Raw genomic sequence first — 19,885 nt, 5'->3', positions numbered from 1 at the left:
ACTTGACTTTTACTATAAAGAGAAGATCGTTTAAATTATTGGAAAGTTACGAAGGAAGGTAGCTTGCAATTCATCAGCATTAGCAGGCAAGATCAAGTTAGCTAAAATTACACAGATCAATCCTTATGGCACTATAGTTCACATGTTTTGTAGTTATGGAAGCTAACCTATACATTATGAATAACACCAATTCAGGGTCGGTTTTGATCCCCAAAACCGAACGAAGGTACCTCCAAGAATCAAATGCCCTGCTGATGTTCACTCTAGTTTTCGGTAGACCTTGATCGCGTTCCCGCTTAGCCATACGGTATTCAGTAGATACAGTTTTTTTGTTTGTTTTTTGGCTTACTCAGAGTTTGTGTAGGAGTCGGTGTTGTGCTGGGAGCTGGACATTTGCTGGATTCCATCTCTAAGATAACGTTACCTAGGTTTGCAGTTTGTTGTTGCTGTTGAATAGTGGTAGGGAAGCTATTGAGGGCTCTCAGGAGCGTGCATAAACATTACAACCTTTGGATTTTCCAGCCAAAACTGACCCGCTCCCATTGCATGAAAATCAGTCTACATGCTTTCATACGCAACCTAGGAAGTCCGGGAAGGGCTACTTTTTTAAGCCGTTAACACATTGGCAAAAAAAGTTAATTTTTTACTTGTGGCAGTGGAATGCCCTCACCCACAAATTCAAGTAAATGTAGCATTACTTGTGGTATGTTTTTGCTATCATTGTATGAATAGGAATTTGACTCCTTGGTTTTTGCATGTGTGTCTGGAGATGTTTTGAGCAGTCATCATCCAGTGAAGTTTATTGAGCGCTCATGGCGAGGTGTACAGATCTCCTACTGTTGCGGTGAAATAAAGATTGCAATGGCTATTTTTAACACTTTTATGCCTTTTCTATGCTTTCTGCCATCTTTTTTTCCCTGTAGGAGGTCGAATGATTTTCTATGAAGACTGCCCATTCAAGGAAAAACTTATCTACCCTCACCCTTTATTTATTATATAATAAAATGTTTTGTTGATTGCAATTGGTTGCCTTGATTATTTTGCACTATTGACCAAACTACTTGGGTTAATTTGAGCAGTTGCTTACATTCATTGATATTCACTTGTTGTGCATACTTATGTGAATGTCTTAACATAAGATAACATTAGGATGTGAGTAATTATGACCATAGAAGCGTGAGAAAATACTGTAAATGTATTTTACGATATGGGAGCAATCCCCCTTCCCTCCGAAATTAAACACAAAAAAACTGATTCATGTTGACTCTCCATCACTCCCCAGAAAAAAATCCTACTATAAATGTAGTCATCGTAGTAATCAGTACACATTTTGCTTTAATATTTACTGAAAATTTAGCAAATATAGTCGCTGATGCTGTCTGTCCTGCTTCAACCCATTCAAACAGGTTGACAACATGGATTTGTTTGGAACTATTGAGAGCTACATGAGCCACGCGACCGCGTGGCGGTGAGTTCAAATAGTGTCGCAACTTTCAATGGCGCTGGTTTTAAGGCTTGTTGACATTAGATCATCATGGCAACAAAGTTGTAAAATTGGCTCTAACTTTCACGGAAAAGGTCAGTAAGTGATTTTATCACATTGGAATCATGTTAACATAAACATAGTAAGGATTTTAACGTTTACCGATCGGGACCATTCACTTCCATTGTAAGTGCCTCACTGTAACCTCGATTTTTGATTTTTTTAAGAAAAGTAGGGATGAGACATACAAATATTTTGTGTTAATCAATATTATTACCTTTAATAGCTTATACAATAAAACAATTACAAGGTTTAGCCATTGTGACAACTTTCCTGTGTGAAAATAAACATTAAATTGTATTTGATTTTGACATGATTTATAAAGAAACAATATGATGTTATGAGAAGACATGCATAAAGAATATTCAGTGTAGTTCAGATCCTTCACATAAAGTAATACAAACATTTTATCTTAATTAATAGACACCAGTTTTCAAATGAAATTAACATCCCTTTGGTTATTAAATACAGATTTGTTGAAGCGAGCAGCAAACTCATAAACAATACTCCCAATACATTTCTGTAGTAAAAATCAGTGCAAGGATCCTGTTAATTTGAAGAGGCAGCAAAGAATCAGATTCAGCAGTGTGCTGTAAACTTACAGTACTGTAAAAACGCAAAGATAAAGGGTAGCTAATAGAAAGCACTGCTAATTTGTTTGTATTGTGGCTACAGTATTGCAACACTGTCCCATGTCAAAGTGCATTTATCTGTCCTTCATGTCTCATCCACCACTTGTCTATCAGTTTGTCCATGTGCCTTTCCACTGTCTTTGTTCAAAGACTCAGGGATAGACACACCACACAGAAGAGAGGCATCAGGGCTTCTCTTGCTAATGAATGAAGATAGCACAAGATATGGAAAGTTAAGAAAGAAGATTTATTGTACGATACACCTTAAATGGGTATTAAGAATGGCATGTTCTTCAATCTATGGAGAAGCAACATGCTGTCCAGCTCACCTGCATTTTGCTGTAGATCCAGGGTAGTAGGTTGGTCACTTTGCTATATACTCCTGGTCTATTTTTTTCCCCACAGCCTCTTCCCCAACTCGTAATTCCTACCAGATTCCAGCGTTCATTACCTCCCTTGCACACCAGTGGACCTCCACTGTCGCCCTATAGTCAAGAGACAAGGAGAAAGAGAAAGAGCAAATGGAATATAAACTTTGAATCACTGTGCACTGTAAAAGAAAGATACTTCAAAATATTGAACATAGCAAACAATAAATTGTGATTAGTAATAAAGTTCTGATATCTTAAAACAGGTTAGCGGTTTTGAGTATGATGAAGAAATATACTCCTGTAAGTAATATAAATCTATTAAAAATTATCATAAGTTTATATAGAAGTATGATCATTTTTATTAGATTTATCATTTTTATTACATACGGGTCAGGACCTTCAATTAATGTTCACATATACCATCAGAATGGGGAATAAAATGGGACCTCAGTGATTTCGACAGCGGCATGATTTATGGTCCAGACAGGCTAGTTTGAGTATTTCTGTAACTGCTGATCTCCTGGGATTTTCACGCATTACAGTCTCTAGAGTTTACTCAAAATGGTGCCAGAAACAAAAAACTTCCATTGAGCAGCAGTTCTGCAGACTGTTTCGAGCTGACAAAAAGGCTACGGTAACTCAGATAAACTGTCTGTACAATTGTAGTGAGCAGAATAGCATTTGAGAATGCACAACACATCGATCATTGAGGCAGATGGGCAACAGCAGCAGAAGAACCCTCCGGGTAACACTACTGTCAGCTTAGAAGAGGAAACTGAGGCTGCAGTGGGCACATACTCACCAAAACTGGACAGTAGATGATAGGAAATCATCACCTGGTCTAATAAATCTGGATATATTCAGAGGTACACATTTTCTGTTCTAGGCTGACAGAAGTGGAACCCGACGTGGTCTTCTGCTGTTGCATCCCTTCCGCCTCAAGTTTCGACATGCTGTGCATTCTGAGATGCTATTCTGTTCACTACAATTGTGCATACCCTACTAATAAAGTTAATTATAGATATAATATAGCTTATATAATAAATGTAATAATTTAGATACTTTAAAAACCTTACATTGTTGTGGCAGATAAGCAAAACGTGGATTAGGCAGTACAAAAAGTGGCTTTAGAAGCGTCAGATGAACACTGTTAGAGCATCTCATTGCACATCACATTTCACAGTTTTTCAATGTCTCTAGCCATAAACAATGTTTAATGATGCCTTGTCAATAAAATGTAGGTTGAAACTTGTCCAAGACCCCTGCAATCTGATTGCTCCCTGATGACTGTCCACATTATTTCAGATACATTTAAAAATGCTCTGAGCCCACACTGCCATTTGCAAACATTTTCCAAACGTTTTTCGTCCATACTGAAACATTAGAAAACTCTTAAATCCTCTCAAAGCGAATGCAAAAAAACAACAACAAAAAAAACGCTGTTCCATGTACTGTCTAAAATGCAATTGTCATAGTTTTCTGTCGCTGAACAGCAATTCCGTGTAAACTTCCCATCACCTTTGAAGGAATGCAATGTGAAGGTTGTACAAAGTAACATCTTTATCTTTAACAATGCTATCAACTGTAAATAACAGGCACAATAGCGGCGCTACAACATGAATGCATCACATGACTGATTCACATGTCTACAAATACGTCATCGTTTTCAGATATCGTTTCCCCTGTCCATACTACAATGCGAAGACGGCATTTTCAAATCATTTTTTAAATACTCCTCTTTTGATGTCAATAATGTCGTCTCAGTGTGGACAGAAGGCCAAAAAGTTGGGAAAAAAATATGTTATCAAACCAAAATGTATTAGTGTGGACATTGTCTTAGAGCTTGAATTATTCTGTAAGTAGAAAAATTTCTTATTAGAGAATTTATGTATGGCTACAGGGCACAATTAATTGCTTACATTTTTTCAACGCGTTATTTATAAAAAAAATTATAGCGCTGAATTAACACGTAAAATTTACAGCCTTAATATACATATATAAAACAGCCCAAATCTAAGTGAAAATATATATATGTATATAAATATATATAGTTTATTACTGTACATTAAATTAATATACATACTGTATTCAGTTGAGTAATAAACATTTCCTATTTAAAACCCCTACATTTTGTGATAAATTACCATTTTGATGTTTAAAATGAAAATGTGGTTAATATATAATACTGTATGTATGTATGTACAGTGTGTGTGTGTGTGTATGTACAATATAATAACATTGTAACAGTGACATATCTAGTGTGCTTTATACTGTACTTGTGCATAACTGCCTACAGTAGCTACCACTTCTGACTGAGGTGAATTAAACTGAATAAAAATGACAGTCACTACTTCTTTTCACTATTTTTTATTTTTCTCAGCCAAACCTAGATTTTGGAACAAAAAATGCACTCCCTACAATTTGAAGTCGCACTTAAGATCCCCAAATACCCTGTGAAATCTACTCTGCAGGGCTCTATTGGAACAGAGAACTGTGAGGATGGGCATATTTGCCAGTAACATATGGTCAAAACGCATGAGCCATTGGCCTAGACACCTGAATGAATCAATGTCAAGAGACGAAGAAACATTTGACAAGACTCAACCAGTGAATAATGACCTGAAGGCAATTTGGTGCTTGAGTATGATGGACACAATGATTGGTTGAGGCAGATTTACCTTACAGGAGTCCCGGCCCCCATTCATATCACCGGCACACACCATATTTTTAGAGATAGCCCCATTGTATACTCGACTGCTGTTACAAAGACGCGTGTCTGTGATATTCACTGTCACTCCCATGAGACTTTTAGAGATATTGCCTGATGGACAAAAGAAACACTCAAAGTCATAGGTCCAGGTCAGTATAAACGCTTTAAATAAGACAATATACAGTGAGAACTGTGGCATGCAGAAACATTACATTAAAAATACTTTTCTTAAAATTTATTGAATGCTGTTTGTTTGTTTTTTCAATATTATGTTTTCCTGTTTAGGTATGTTAAATGAACTGGTATAGAATGTATATGTCATAGAGAGCTTGCTTAGTTGTTTTGTTTGATAAACGTTTTCTATTATACTTGCATTACATCTTGACATACATTTCATTGCTGTTGAATAAAAGTGAATCAGTGAAGTGAATGGTGACTGAGGCTGACAGTTTTATTTCTCATAGAAGAAACAAAGTCATATGGGTTAAGAACAATATGATGGTGAGTAAACAAATTGTGAATTAAAATTTTAGGGTGAACTATCCCTTTAATTCCTCAAATGTTGTGGTTTTTAAACGCATAATAAACCATTTGGCTTTGGAAATATGTATATATGTCTTTAAATGTTTTCTTTTCTCTCTGTACCTCCTCCTTCCTCTGTTATCCCAAAGCCGGATGTCCAGCAATCTGATGCTTCAGAAAAGTTCTGGTCAAAGCCAGGAAGACAAACAGGCTGCACAGTATCTGTATGGAAATTTGAATTATTAAGTCTGGAAATCTTAATCTCAAGATAATTTGTCAAAACTTCACAATACACATTCAAGAACATACAGTATTACATTATTTCGCAAGATGACACTACATCAATTGCAAAAAAAACAACAAAAATAACAAATTCATACTCAAATCTCATTCACACTTGTGCATCAAACTGCACATGAAGGCACACTGCACTTCAGGCTGGACATCAATGACACCAAACGACATTGATTCCTGCTTGTCTCCTACCAATCGCAACATAGCAAGTATTCTCTAACTATTTCTTTAACTAAACACACAACGGTACAAACTTACCAGAGAAGTCCACAGGTTTGTCGAGTTTCAGCAAGGAAATGTCATAGTCATAGCTGCTACCATTGAATTTCTCATTCACTATAATTTTCTTCACAGTGTAAGCGGTCTGAAGTTCATTCTGGGAAATAGCTCCAACATACACACCCCAGCTTGCATTATTCATCATTACCCTGTATTCAATACAAAATTAGCTTAATGGTTACATCACAGATTTATATTGTTATTTTTTTTCAACAAGGTTACAATGAGAAAAATAGAATTAAAACCTATTGCAAACTCACAGTAGCCATAATAAAAGACTGATCTCATGACATTACATGACAGTTGTGACATTTAAAAAAATATACATTACATGGTTAATTATGTGTATCGCGGCAGTTCCGGGGTGAAATGTCTTGTGTGTTGCGCTAGAAGCGATTTCCATTTTCTCCCAAACAGATGTGGTTTGAAAGATTAATCAACTGTCATTTAAAAAAAAAAAAAAAAAGAAAACATCCCTACCATAAACCTTAAACTTAAACCTAACCAATAGTGTCATAAAAAAAGCAAATATAACATAAAAAACCACAACTGCAGATGCAACCATATCATTTTGTGGTGCTTCTTTGACTCTTTAGGCTTGTGTGTTGACTCACATACTATTCAGTACCTCGGTCCTTTACACTGAGTACAATGTTCTATCAGTTGAGCTATTGCACAATTTGATTGCATTTGAACTAGCTAGTCAATTTAGATTACTATTTAATGCAAAGTTTAAAATGTGTCGCCTTAAAAGTCATGCTTTATAGTAAAAGTAATTTTATGTCATAAGATTGCATTGGACAAAGTAGGTGTTGTAGTGCCTCTAGTGTTTATTTTACCAGGACGTTACTGTGATGAGTATGTACAATGAGGCACTTAATGGTTGAATACCAACCCTTGGAAGCAATGGGCAGCTGACACTACAAAGTCTGGAGAGATGAGTGATCCACCACAAACGTGTCTTCCCTTAAAATGCAGGCTAACCTGCCAGGGCCACTGGCCAGACTTAGAAGCCTTGCCCCCTATGATCCTGGAGGTAGTCTGCTGCTTGCCACAGTCTGAAAGAAAGAAATAGATAACTTACTTTGTGCACTTCAGTACACTACACTTAAGGTTAGAATATTCTTAATGGGCGAACAGGCTTCTTTTAGTTCACCTAAAAATATATCCAGTGCACTGATGTTTTTTTCTGCTCAGGATTTCAAATGGTTACATTTCTCTTGTTTGTGCAACTCCTAATATTCCCAAAATTTCCAAAGCTAGTCGATGAGTGTTGATGATTGGATAAATCTAATTATGGCTGTGGTTAGATGGTTCTTTAATGATTATACTCAAGAAGCAAAATTTAAAATGATGTCATATATTTTAAAGGGGTCATGTAATAAGGAATCAAATTTTCCTTGATATTTTGACATATAAGTGATCTGTTAAAACATAGAATAAATTTTAGAACTCAAAACTTATTCCCCAATGCAATGAAAGCATTTCTTGAAACCAAGCTGCAAAAATGCCTCAATCTCTACTTCCATGACTACCCTACATCACTAGGGATACATTAATTCATAACCGCCTCTACAGCTCAAAAACTTCAACTCCTACTTTTTTATCAACGCACACATGGCCCCGCCCACTGGTGCTTCAGTTCATAAACTGAGAGAGAAGGACAAGCAAGGCCTACTGCGGCCTAAGTATTCCTGAACACTAAAGGGGATCCATCTGGTCTATTTTAAATTATTTTGTATTTAAACCATCACAGATAAATGAAAAATGTGATGGATGGACATCTTTGACCTTTCAGATGCATTTCAGTGTAGAATGATATTAGAAACTGGATGTGGGTGTGTTTTCAATGTATTTAAGCATGGATCTATGGCCAAGTGGATATCTATGTGGGTTGCTTGTGAACCTGCTATAAAAACGATTCAAGCTTTGCAAAGGAACTGTTATTGAAGGATTGGACATTTAAAAACATTCTGACCTGATACGAAAGAACAAGTAGTACAGTTCCATTCATGAATATTTCAAATGTCATGACTGTTTGATAGTTTATGGTGCTGACATCCTGTTTGAACCATGCATGCCCACTGATGCGACGCAAAGCAAATGCTTGAGGCTGTCTACACCGGGCACGTTGACACAAACTTTCTAAACCAGTGCCAGCGCGTGCAGTGTAAAATGGAACAGGACACCTGTTGGACATCCACTGCAACAGGCGCTTCCATGGTATAGAGCATTATTGATTATAATGGGTTCTACTGCTTTGAGGTGACATGACATTGTAGGATTGAAGGTTTACTGTGACACGTTATTGGATATACATTCATATTAATTATTTATATATGACATGAATTCAATCAAATATGACTGGTGGTTTAATGAATACAGGTTTAACATTATGACTGGAGTCCTTACCATTGCACTGAAGGGAGATTGCTTGCTCATTCGGACAGGTTGAACTAAACAACATAAACATTACAAATAAGGGAATTGTTATCGAAACTTGCAAGATAAAGTTGCTATGCTCTTCTACAATCTGCTTTGTGGTTTTGGTATAGTTATTTGTCTTCTTACCTGACATTGACCAGACCCTGAATAAGACTGTCTGTTCTAGGTTTTAAAGTAAGAGCTACAGAATCATTGTTCTCCACTGGACTTAATGCATAGGACCTAAGGGAAGGAAGCACAGTTTCAACACAGGGAAGGCATCAGTTATGTAAAAGAAAAGAAAAATGGAACAAGATTCACATTAGTCTGCTCAGTCATGGTTAAAATTTGTTCAAATGCATTAATGGTATTTACACATATATCATTTTAAACCAGCATGACATTATTTCTTTCGTGGAACACAAAATACAATATTTTAAATAATGAAAAACTTGGAATATAGATAATGAGTCGTATGCACTACTTTTATGGAAGAGTATTTTTTTACAACATGATCACATTGCAAATCGACATGTTGCCAAATAACTGAAAAGCACCATCCCCCAACAGATATAATTCCATTAGTTCAGACATGGTTGCTTTTCCTCTAGCGCTGCTGATAATGCATTGCGCAAGTACCCTCCAAGATACTGATTCTGGTCCCATGGGAACCAGGAAGAAATATCCTTCACATAAACAGTGTTGAGTGCGATTTTGAAGGTTGCTTTTCACCCTAAAATAAAATTTGTACTCTGCTGATGGTTAGGTTAGGGTTGGGTTTTGTGTTATGGGGTAGGATTATATGCATTCCTGTTGACTGTATTACATTATTTACAACTAAAATACATCTCACTTTTGGCGCTACACTGTGGACAATTCAACTGGAACTCACAAGTGCCCATTCATTCAACATCACTTCCATGTTCGGCCACTGGGGGCAGTGATTTGAATTTCAGTAAGACCGATTTCAACAGCAGAAATATTGACCTATTTTTGCTGAATTCACAGTGAGATCAGTCTGATTTTTTTCTTCCTTTTTTAAAGATTCACAGCCCCGTATCACTGAAAAGTATTTCTGTAAAATATTTCTTTAATCATTTATTTAATATACTTTTTTTGTGGTTTTGTAGCAGCATGTACTGTAAGTAAATGATGAAAGAATGTATTTATTTATTTATTTTTAACTCCTTTAAGTCAAAGATAAGTGCATTTACCTTCTAAATCCCAATTGGGCACAGATCTGATCTGCGTAACTGGTATCCGAGCCCTGATAACACACGGGTAGGAATCGCCCATCCTGAGCTGTTTTGACCTGCAAAAGTCCACCATCACCAAACCTCACTGAGAACATGAATAGTGAAAGAGAAATTAGTGTAGTTTTAAATAAACCTTTTTTGCAACACAGTAAACACAGGGCTTGCTGTGTTAACTCATATCATAGAGCAGTAAAGTGTTTTTTGCTAATATTGTCATGTAGTTTCCTTATAAAGACATGTTAGCCTTTTTGTTTCTATTTAAAGCCAAAGCATTATCTTAAATGCTAAACCAATAATATCTTTACCGCTTTTGAATGGCCAATGTAGCCTGAATAAATACATTGTATTACATGGCTCTCTGGAATTCTTGATTTTGATTGGTTAATTGCAGTAAGTTAATTTGCAACAATATATTTTTGTATAATGACCACTAAATTGCACAATTGACCATTCTTCCAGGTAACTAATATACTGTTATATAACTCCTACATAGCTGTGTTAGTTTCATGTCTTTTGTATCACTCTGCAGTCTTCTTCGTCTTATATAATAAAATAAATAAAAAATAATAAACTTACATTTATATTTCATGCATATTTATTTGTTGATTTGGTAAGTATCTTGTCATCACAGGGTTGTGTCAAGGGCCTGATCACCTTTTTTGGGGTCGCATTAATTATCGCATGAAGTTGATTTTGTGATATAACCAGCGGCTGACTGCTGATTATTATGCTTAAATCAAGGCTACAGACCAAATATACAATTAAACGGACATAAAATAATGGAAGAATGTTATTATGTGAGAAGAAAGAGATCACATGGTCTCTAGAAACAGTTGATTTCTTCCTCTGGTTTGATTCGGAGTTCTGCTGTGTTTGTCTTGCAAAAATGACTGTCTGACTGCTCATTATCTCACTTATTACAAGACTTCTGGCCAAATAAATAAATACATGGACAAGAAATATTGATTTAAGTGGAAATTATTTTATTTGCTTACTTGTAGAGATCACAGAGGGATCTAAGAAGCAGGAAAGATGACTTACAATACCTAAGTGACTGGGGAAATATCGCTTTATTCCTGGATGTGTGGTCATTATTCAGAAATCAGACCGCTGGATGGATAGCGATTGACCAATCAGAATCAAGAATTCCAGAAAGCTGTGCAATAATTTTTAATAATGGCCAGCTGGCTGTGTACATTATCCATGACCTATTCTCTGTGTGTTAGAAGGTGGGTGTGTTCATGCTCACCGCAATTTGTCTCGTCAGACTGTTGACAGGCTTGTATGGCGTCACATGGTACTGAGAAGTTTGAGCAGGTTTCAGGTACCTTCATGTAACCACGATGCCCTTCTTCATTTTCTTCTTCACTTTCATTTTCTTCTTCACTTTCATTTCCATGTTCATTTCCGTGTTCATTTCCTTGTTCATTTCCATGTTCATTTCCGTGTTCATTTCCTTGTTCATTTCCGTGTTCATTTCCGTGTTCATTTCCTTGTTCATTTCCCTGTTCATTTCCTTGCATGCAATCATTTCCCTTGCAAATACTTTCATTATGGACTGAATTTGCCTTGGACCTAAAATGTACTACTCACGCAATCGGTAAAGAGAGAGAAAGGGAGGTGAGCATTTAGGGAAGCATTGATGGTGTGTCCGGTCATTCACAGATACACCCTCTTAAGTGGTTTCCTTACCTCCAAGCCAGATGGCCACTCCAAGGAGTACCAACAGCAAAAGTACACCTGCCAAACCACCATAACACTTGGCACTCCGTCCGCAAGACTCCTGCTTCTTGCTACTGGCATGTGCTGATGGAGCAAGAACAAATTTCATAATAAATTATAATTATTAAAATAAAATACATTAATAAATGATATACAATAAACTATATTATTACATAAATACATATATAATGGAAATTAATCAATTTAATTAAGATTTTTTAGTGACATGGTAAGGTTAGTCCAGGTTGTCAAATGTGAAATATCAATTATAATCAATTATGATAAAAAAAAAAAATGTATGCTTGAATATGTTTTAATTTGATTTGTGAAAATAATGATATGTACATGCATGTACAGTATTTAATGTGTAAGGAAAATACATTATTTTAACTTCATGGTTACACCACTTGACATTTTTAGAGCCATTAAATCAAACATTATTTTAAAAATGGAATACCTTTAAGAAATATAGGAAACCAATATGAACACAAATGGGTCACTGACAAATAAGGTTGTCCAAAGTGATAAGAATAAGTCATCTTTTACAAATATAGTTTGAAACACACATAGGAGTCATTTATGGATGGGACATGTCCTTACCATTTTTTGCCTGGGCCAGTTTTGTCCCCACCTCATTTCGACAAGTTTGTCAGGTAAGTCTTAGTCTAATGCAAAAGTCTTGTTCTTGAGCAGGAGTGTCCATTTGGTTCGGTGTGTAATAAGTGGCGATTTGATGCTGTAATTTCTTATTTTAAATGTTATCTTATCTAAATTTTATCTAAATCTTATTTTACTTTTTCTGTAAAATAAGGTGACGCGGGCTCCCTCGCCAGTGGATGAAGCTGGTGACGACACAGAACACGCTAGTGGAGACGATGTGCTGTGAATAGCGGCTGCAAGTGATAGCGACATCCAGTGCCCAGAATATGATTTTCATATAATTTCTCCATAATTCTGTTCTATTTCTAAAGTGTTTCAGGAGCAGTCGGAGGGCCGCAGATGGCCCGCGGGCCGGACTTTGGACACCTCTGCTATACATAGTTATACTAGGGTGGATTAGAGCTGGGACCTCCTTATACAAGATGTGAAAACTTGAAACTTCACAGTTTGTAAGCAAATTGTTGATCCATGTATTTTTCCTCAGGCCCAACAGTTGCAGATATAGGGATAAAATGGTCAAATTAACCTTCCTATTGTCTTTAGAAACTGCACCCATTTTTATCCTATGGGTCATTTAAATGCATAAATTCTTGATTCATGTAAAACGGCACTAAAGTAAGAAAATCTTTTTGATGTGGTCCCAAAGTTTATAATGAAAGGGGAAAATGAATTGTGCCCTGTTTGCACGTCCATTGCAACAAATCCATTCCTTCCTACTTTTGTCAAACAATTTGATGCAGTGTTACAGGTCCAATCTAATATTTTAGAGACAATTATATTCAATAGGTCTTTTACCACTGGTGGGACTTTAGCCCCATTTTACCCTATCATATAAAATGATGTTAGTAAATGTATTTACTAAAATATTACCTGTTCAAAACTTACACCCTCTGTGTGTGGACATGTGCATTTAAGAGGAAAGTGTGCAATTTGTGGGAAAGATATAGTACCCAGTGAAGCAGGTGAGGAGGCTAGAGAACAGTATGGGCCTAGGGGCTAAATATGAGAACATTTAAAATATTTTGTAGGTCAAATTTGATTCATTTGTGTTCAAAAAACTATTTAAATTTGTATAAGAATATAAGATAGGTCAAAACAGGTTCTTCCCCTAAGGGTCAAAATTGACCATATTGACAAAGGAAAAAACAATATGTTTTAACTTGTTCTTTCTCTTAAACAATTATATACAAAAATACATTTTCTTTTTAAGTTTATTTGTTTTGATTGTCTTGACCATGTCACAACATTTGGTTCCATAATGTATTCTTTACCTGTCCTGGGCCAAAAATGACCCTCAGACAATTGGAGGTTATGTGAAATATTTATTGGAGCTCTTGAATTGGTCATCAAGAAAAACAATTTACTTAAGTCAAAGTCAAATATTTGAAATTTTCTGTGAATGACCAAATGAGTTTTGTGAATATTACAATAGCCAAAAATATATATTTAAGTTTTTCAAATATTAATAATATGTATATATATAAAGGTTTTCACTGCTTATTTTTTATATAAATAATATTAGATTATTCTGCACTACTCATGCCATTATTGTAAAGAATTTCAGCATTTAATGAGACTTTTAAACTTTTTAATTAGATTTGTTTTTATTATTTATTTATATATATATATATATATATATATATATATATATATATATATGTATAAATTAATAGTTCTGGACCAAAAAATGAGCATCACGTCATTGACCCAAATCTTATATTTCTGAAAATATGGCACATTCCTTTTAAAATTAGTTTATCAAAAGGTTAGGGGCAGTGGTGGCTCAGTGGTTGAGGCTCAGGATTACTGACCAGAAGGTCAGGGGTTCGAGCCCCAGCACCACCAAGATGCCACTGTTGGGCCCTTGAGCAAGGCACTTAACTCCAGGTTGCTCCGGGGGGATTGTCCCTGTAATAAGTGCACTGTAAGTCGCTTTGGATAAAAGTGTCTGCCAAATGCATAAATGTAAATGTTTTTCCTCCTTCTTCCTTCCATCTTTATTTGTCATTGACCAAGTCACAGGAGTTACAGCTCTGATAGCACTCTCTGTAATGATTGATATGCAAACCATACTTATAAATTACTAGTTTCAACTAGCAAGAATTAACTATTACGGGATGAGCTTATTTTCTGTGCCTGTTGCTCATGTCATCTTAGTTGCACAAAATCTAGAGCAACCAACGATGTGCAGTACTTACAGACAGTGTGCTGTGTGATGATAATGGCTCCTACTTGTGTCGGATCCTTTTCAACATAGTACGGTACCGTTTTCTTGGTGACATCACAACTGTCATCGTGAATCACCTGCTCATAGGTCATGAGAGGGGGTGCTAAATCCATTGCCACAGAGTAGTATGGTGGAGGAGGGTCCTTCTAGAAAAGAGAACATAACACAAGCAATTTAAGTGTCTGGTGAACTTTTGTCACCTTTCAGCAGCTGTATTGTAACTGGTATGTCTTTAATGATTGTCAAGTTGATGATAATAGTTTCTGAACAATGACATTTAACACGCAACAGACAGCACACAATGCTCTTAGTAGACATAGTTTCAGTTTTAATCCAAATAGATTAAAAGTCCAGACTTTTCCTCCCCACAGGTGTTGTATGGAGTGTTACAGTCTATTCAAATGTAATTACAAATATGTCAGTGTACTAGTATATCTGGTTTACTATTTTCCACGTTGAACTTGAGCATGGTTTTAAAAAAAATCGCTCATTTGTTTTGGATTAGAGTGCTAAATAAAAAAGATTTGAACACTATTATTGTTAGGACAGTTGAAACATGCTACATGATCATACAAGAATTCGGTGCATTGGTTCCGAATGTTTTTCCACCTAAAATCGGACCCAATGTGCTGTATTCCAGACAAGCACCACCATACGTCAAAGTCATGGGCTCAATTCTCAGGGAACATACGTAATGATAAAATGTATGCATTGAATGCACTCTAAGTCATTTTAGATTGAAGCACCTGCCAAATCCGTAACTGTACTATCTGGGCATTGGCACACCTTAAATGCCAGTTTCATCAGCCCATGCTGTGGTCATGTGAACTGTTTGCTTAATTGTATTTCTCATTTTCACCCATTTGATTTTATCAGCTCAGACTACCCAATTCATTATCATCCTTGTTTCAAGAGAACAGATGCCACCAAATGTGACATTTGTGGGCATAGTACTCTGGGAGAGACATTGTCTTGAGGAAAGGCAGGCAGATTTCCACTGACAAAGCCTTGATGCCAGTTTGTGACATGCTGGCTTCACGCTGATCTCTAACCCACTTAGATTGTTGTGCCCACAAGGAAGCAATCCGTTTGATTTCTGTGGCCAATACCTGCTCTGTTTGAACAAAAGCATATAATAATATACCCCTCTGTCAATACCTGCTGTGTCACCACGTCTGTTTATTTCACACTCTGCCAGGATTTCACAAATGGCTTTGGGCCTTTTAAATAGGCATTTTACCTTTGGGCCTTTTGAATTGCTTTGTAATCATCAAAAGTTTTCAGTTTTCACAAGTGAGTCAGCACCTTATGTAACATAAATATCCTCAACAAAGATTTTTTCGTTTGTTTGTTACATTAAAGCCCACATGTAAATGATTACTTTAACAGTTTCTTAACCCATTCAATCTGACCAGTCATATTTATGACCAAAATTTAGTTTGAAATTAAAAAAAAAAAAAAAGAGTTGATATACACTGATGAGCCAATACATTATGACCACTCATAAAAACTCAACATTGATTATCTCCTAACAAGACCACGTGTAAAGGTCTGGGAAGATTAGATGGTAAGCGAACAATCAGTTCTCGTAATCAATGTGAAAAAGCAGGAGAAATGGACAGGATTAAAAGCCTGAGCGACTTTTACAAGGGCCACATTTTTATGACCAGATGACTGGGTCAGAGCATCTATTAAAAAGCAAGGTTTGTGAGGTGCTCCCAGTCAGCAGTGGTGAGTGCCTACCAACAGTGGTCCGAGGAAGGACAAACCATAAACCAGTAACAAGGTGCTGGGCATCCAATTCTCATCGATCCGAGAGGGCAACGAAGGCTGTCCCGTCTGGTTTGAACCGACAGAAGGTCTACTGTGTTGCGAGTCACAAATATTGTAATGATGTTTACGGGGAGGAATGTGTCACAACAAACAGTGCATCGCACCATGCTGCGTATGGGGCTACTTACATGCAGACCAGTCAAAGTGCCCATAATGATCCTAACTGGTTTTCTACCAGTTATTTCAAAAGCTGAAAGTATTCAATCATGCGGTTAAACACTCTCAGACAATAACATGAAGGTTTACCTCAGCTGACAAATGAGATGCTGTTTAGACCTCACATTTATTGCATAATCATTGGTGCCAAATTGGAAAAAGGATTCTGTTCGGCATGTTGAGGAACTGGTTTGTCAAAGGCATATTCCTGGCTCAACACAAGTTAAGCTTAATCGACAGCATTCCTGGCACAATGTTGATTTCCTTAAAAATGTAATTTGACTCGTTTCGCCCTTTCATAAAAAAAAAGAAAAACCATCATAGCTGCAGTGAGGTAATTACAATGCAATTGAATGGGGCCAATTTTAGAGAGTTTAAACACAGAAATGTGAAGCTAATAATTTTATAAAAGCACCTACATTAATTCTTTGTTTTTAAAGTTGTTTTATGATTTTTAGGTTTACAGTTTTACAATGTCATGGCAATGAAGTTGTAAAATGTTATATTACTTTACACAGAAATGGTTAGGAAGCAATTTTATCACACTAAAATCATGTTAACACGTATATTGTTTACATTTTGTGGCAATACTTTTGAAACGGTGAGTATTTTAACATTTATGGATTGGTTCCATTCACTTGCATTGCATGTGCCTCACTGTTTTTTTTTTTTTTTTTTAATTTTAAGAAAATGAGGGACAAGTCAAAAACGTTTTTGTGGTAATCAACATTGTGCCACAAATGCTATCGATTGAGCTCAACTTTTGTTAAATCCAGAATATTCCTTAAAACTCTCACCTTTACTCAAAAGAGCAAGACCAGATTATGCAAAGGGATAAGCAGCAAACCAGCTTTGGCAATGTACAAAACAATATATATATTTTCAATTTCAATTTAAAAGTACTTTATTGGCATGATTGTATCTACATACAATATTGCCAAAGCATTAATACACAAAACAGATAATGACAAGACAAATAATAATGATAAGATAGAATTAAAATAAGTGCCAGGTAATGAATCAAATAAAATAAAAACTATAATAACAATATACGCTATACAATATAAAATAAAATATGCATTTAACACGACATTATGAACATAAGAGAATAAAAGTACTGTGAATGAAGTACATTAAGGCAGTAATTGGTTTCTGAGGGTGTGCAGCTCAAAAATGAATTTAGCTGCAACTGATGCATGATGGTCCTCCCCAGTAACACCAGCATCTGATCTGATCTCCCCCAGTAACACCAGAATCTGATCTGATCTCCCCCAGTAACACCAGCATCTGATCTGATCTCCCCCAGTAACACCAGCATCTGATCTGATCTCCCCCAGTAACACCAGCATCTGATCGGTTTCTGCCAATCTGGAAAACTGTGGCATGAGGGTTGAGAGTTTGTGGAGGTATCGCTCTCTCACCTCTGTAAATTTCTCACAGTGAAGGAGAAAGTGTGTCTCTGTCTCAACCTCACCCGTGTCACAGTGAGCACAGACTTGTTCTTCCTTTGGAAGCCATGTTTGTCTATGTCGGCCTTTTTCTATGTTCAGACTGTGATCACTGAGTCTGTATTTGGTGAGGATCCGTCTCTGTTTTGGATCTCTTACAGTGTGCAGATATTCTGCCAGATTATATGTTCTGTTTAGGGCCGATAACAGTCCAATTTGCTTTGGTTTTTACTTTAATTTTCCCAATGGTGCAAATATGAATTTTTGCTTTCTTTTATGATTGGGTTTATTCTGATCTGGTTTTGTTCAGCTGTGCTGGTCTGAAACTGGTGTTTGTTAGTTGTTAGTGGGTTTGTGAGTTTCAGAGCCAGCTGACAAAGGGGACTGGTTTTAGGCTTCAGCTCTTGGGTTTTAAGGGCTTCAAGTTGCAGTGTGTTAGGGGAACTTGAATTTAGGTGTGTCCAAAATTTGAGGGATCATATTTCAATATGTATAATAAGGGGGTATCTGCCTAGTTCGGCCTGGCATGCATTAGTAGGTGTTCTTCTCTGAACTCTTAGAATGTTTCTACAGAATTCTGCATGCAGGGATTCTATGGGGTGTTTGTCCCATCTCGAGTAATATATATATATATATATATAAAGAGAACAATAATAAGAAAATATTAAAATTTTACTTTTTGTAACAGCATACGAATTATCACCACATTTTTGCATCAGTATAATTACTTTCTACAGTCATTAAAGCCTTTAAGTATACTGTTAATTGCGACTGTTTTCAGGATTCCAGTAACATTAACCTAAAAATAATTGTTTCATGTGGCAATATCTAAATGAAAAGTTTATTAATTTATTTTTATTAAAAATATGATTTAACATCACTGAATTAACTTGAAAACATTAGGTTACACAAACGAGAGGTATTTTAATTGTTAGATCAGGTAGAAATAGCTCATTATAGTAAAATATGAATATCGACACAGGTGTCCTCTAGACCAGAAAGTCCAAAACTTGCTACAGGTAAAAAGTTAATGCAACAGATAATATTATTTATGTTATTTAGCAGACGCTTTCATCCAAAGTAACTTAGGAACAAAATGGCACAATAGTAATGGTTCATGTCTCGCTTCTTACATGGCTTGAACCCTATAGTTCCTCTGACTGAGCTTTAGCCACAACGCCACAGCAAAACCCGATTGTGCAGCCCTAAACTGTAGTCTATACCACTACATGCAAGCCAAATCCATACAAACAAAAATTAATGACACAGAGTATCTGAAAACTTTAAGGCATCTGTTAGACATGAATAAAAAACAAATCAAATTTCACACACACATACTTTAGTATAATTGAAATTAAACTAAAGATTATACACTGCTGCCAAAACTGTGATCGAATGCCTTACCGTGTCATTGTCTGCCATTGGTTACAAGAGTGAGCACTATGGTAAGATCCAAAGTGTGTATGTGGGTGGGATTACAACCTGTCTTTACCGTCCCAGAGGAATATTGAGACCCTTCTTTCTATTCCTGGCCTGCTTTTCAAGAGAGAGTTAAGACTGCCCTCTTATCCTCCCATCTTTGTCATTCGCAATTTACCTCTTAATGAAGGAATGCCAGTGTCATATCTACCTGCCCGACCAGTTTCACGAGCCCACAGCATGGTGCACCCACGCCTCCCCTCTGGTTCATGTGGAAACAATGAGCTCAAAATAGTCTCACGTCAAATTTCTTCTCAGTGTAAAGATGTGAAAAGGCCAATGTGGAATTGGTGCATTATATCAGTGATTTACTACATGTCTGGTTTTAC

The 19,885-nt window shown here is 36.3% G+C and overlaps 1 protein-coding gene across 2 annotated transcripts; it reads right to left on the bottom strand.

Annotated features, from left to right (window-relative positions):
• Positions 1-1,744: 1,744 nt before the first annotated feature.
• Positions 1,745-19,659, bottom strand: tmprss13a (transmembrane serine protease 13a). Of its 2 annotated transcripts, XM_052107507.1 has the most exons (14): positions 19,482-19,659; positions 14,612-14,786; positions 11,724-11,837; positions 11,501-11,616; positions 11,281-11,464; positions 9,990-10,116; positions 8,923-9,018; positions 8,764-8,807; positions 7,247-7,409; positions 6,331-6,500; positions 5,902-6,000; positions 5,225-5,367; positions 2,505-2,660; positions 1,745-2,375 (listed from the first exon to the last, which is right to left on the bottom strand). In XM_052107507.1, the coding sequence occupies exons 1-14, from the start codon at positions 19,497-19,499 to the stop codon at positions 2,361-2,363; spliced, it is 1,620 nt and encodes a 539-aa protein (XP_051963467.1). In that variant the 5' UTR covers positions 19,500-19,659; the 3' UTR covers positions 1,745-2,360. The 2 variants fall into 2 exon arrangements, with proteins under 2 accessions (XP_051963467.1, XP_051963466.1); XM_052107506.1 differs by having other exon boundaries at positions 11,281-11,616.
• Between the last annotated feature and the right edge of the window lie 226 nt (positions 19,660-19,885).

This window comes from Xyrauchen texanus, chromosome 36 (genome assembly GCF_025860055.1).
Source record: "Xyrauchen texanus isolate HMW12.3.18 chromosome 36, RBS_HiC_50CHRs, whole genome shotgun sequence".
In the NCBI taxonomy this organism is placed as follows: Eukaryota; Metazoa; Chordata; class Actinopteri; order Cypriniformes; family Catostomidae; genus Xyrauchen; species Xyrauchen texanus.
This window is presented reverse-complemented; position numbering and strand designations above follow the sequence as displayed.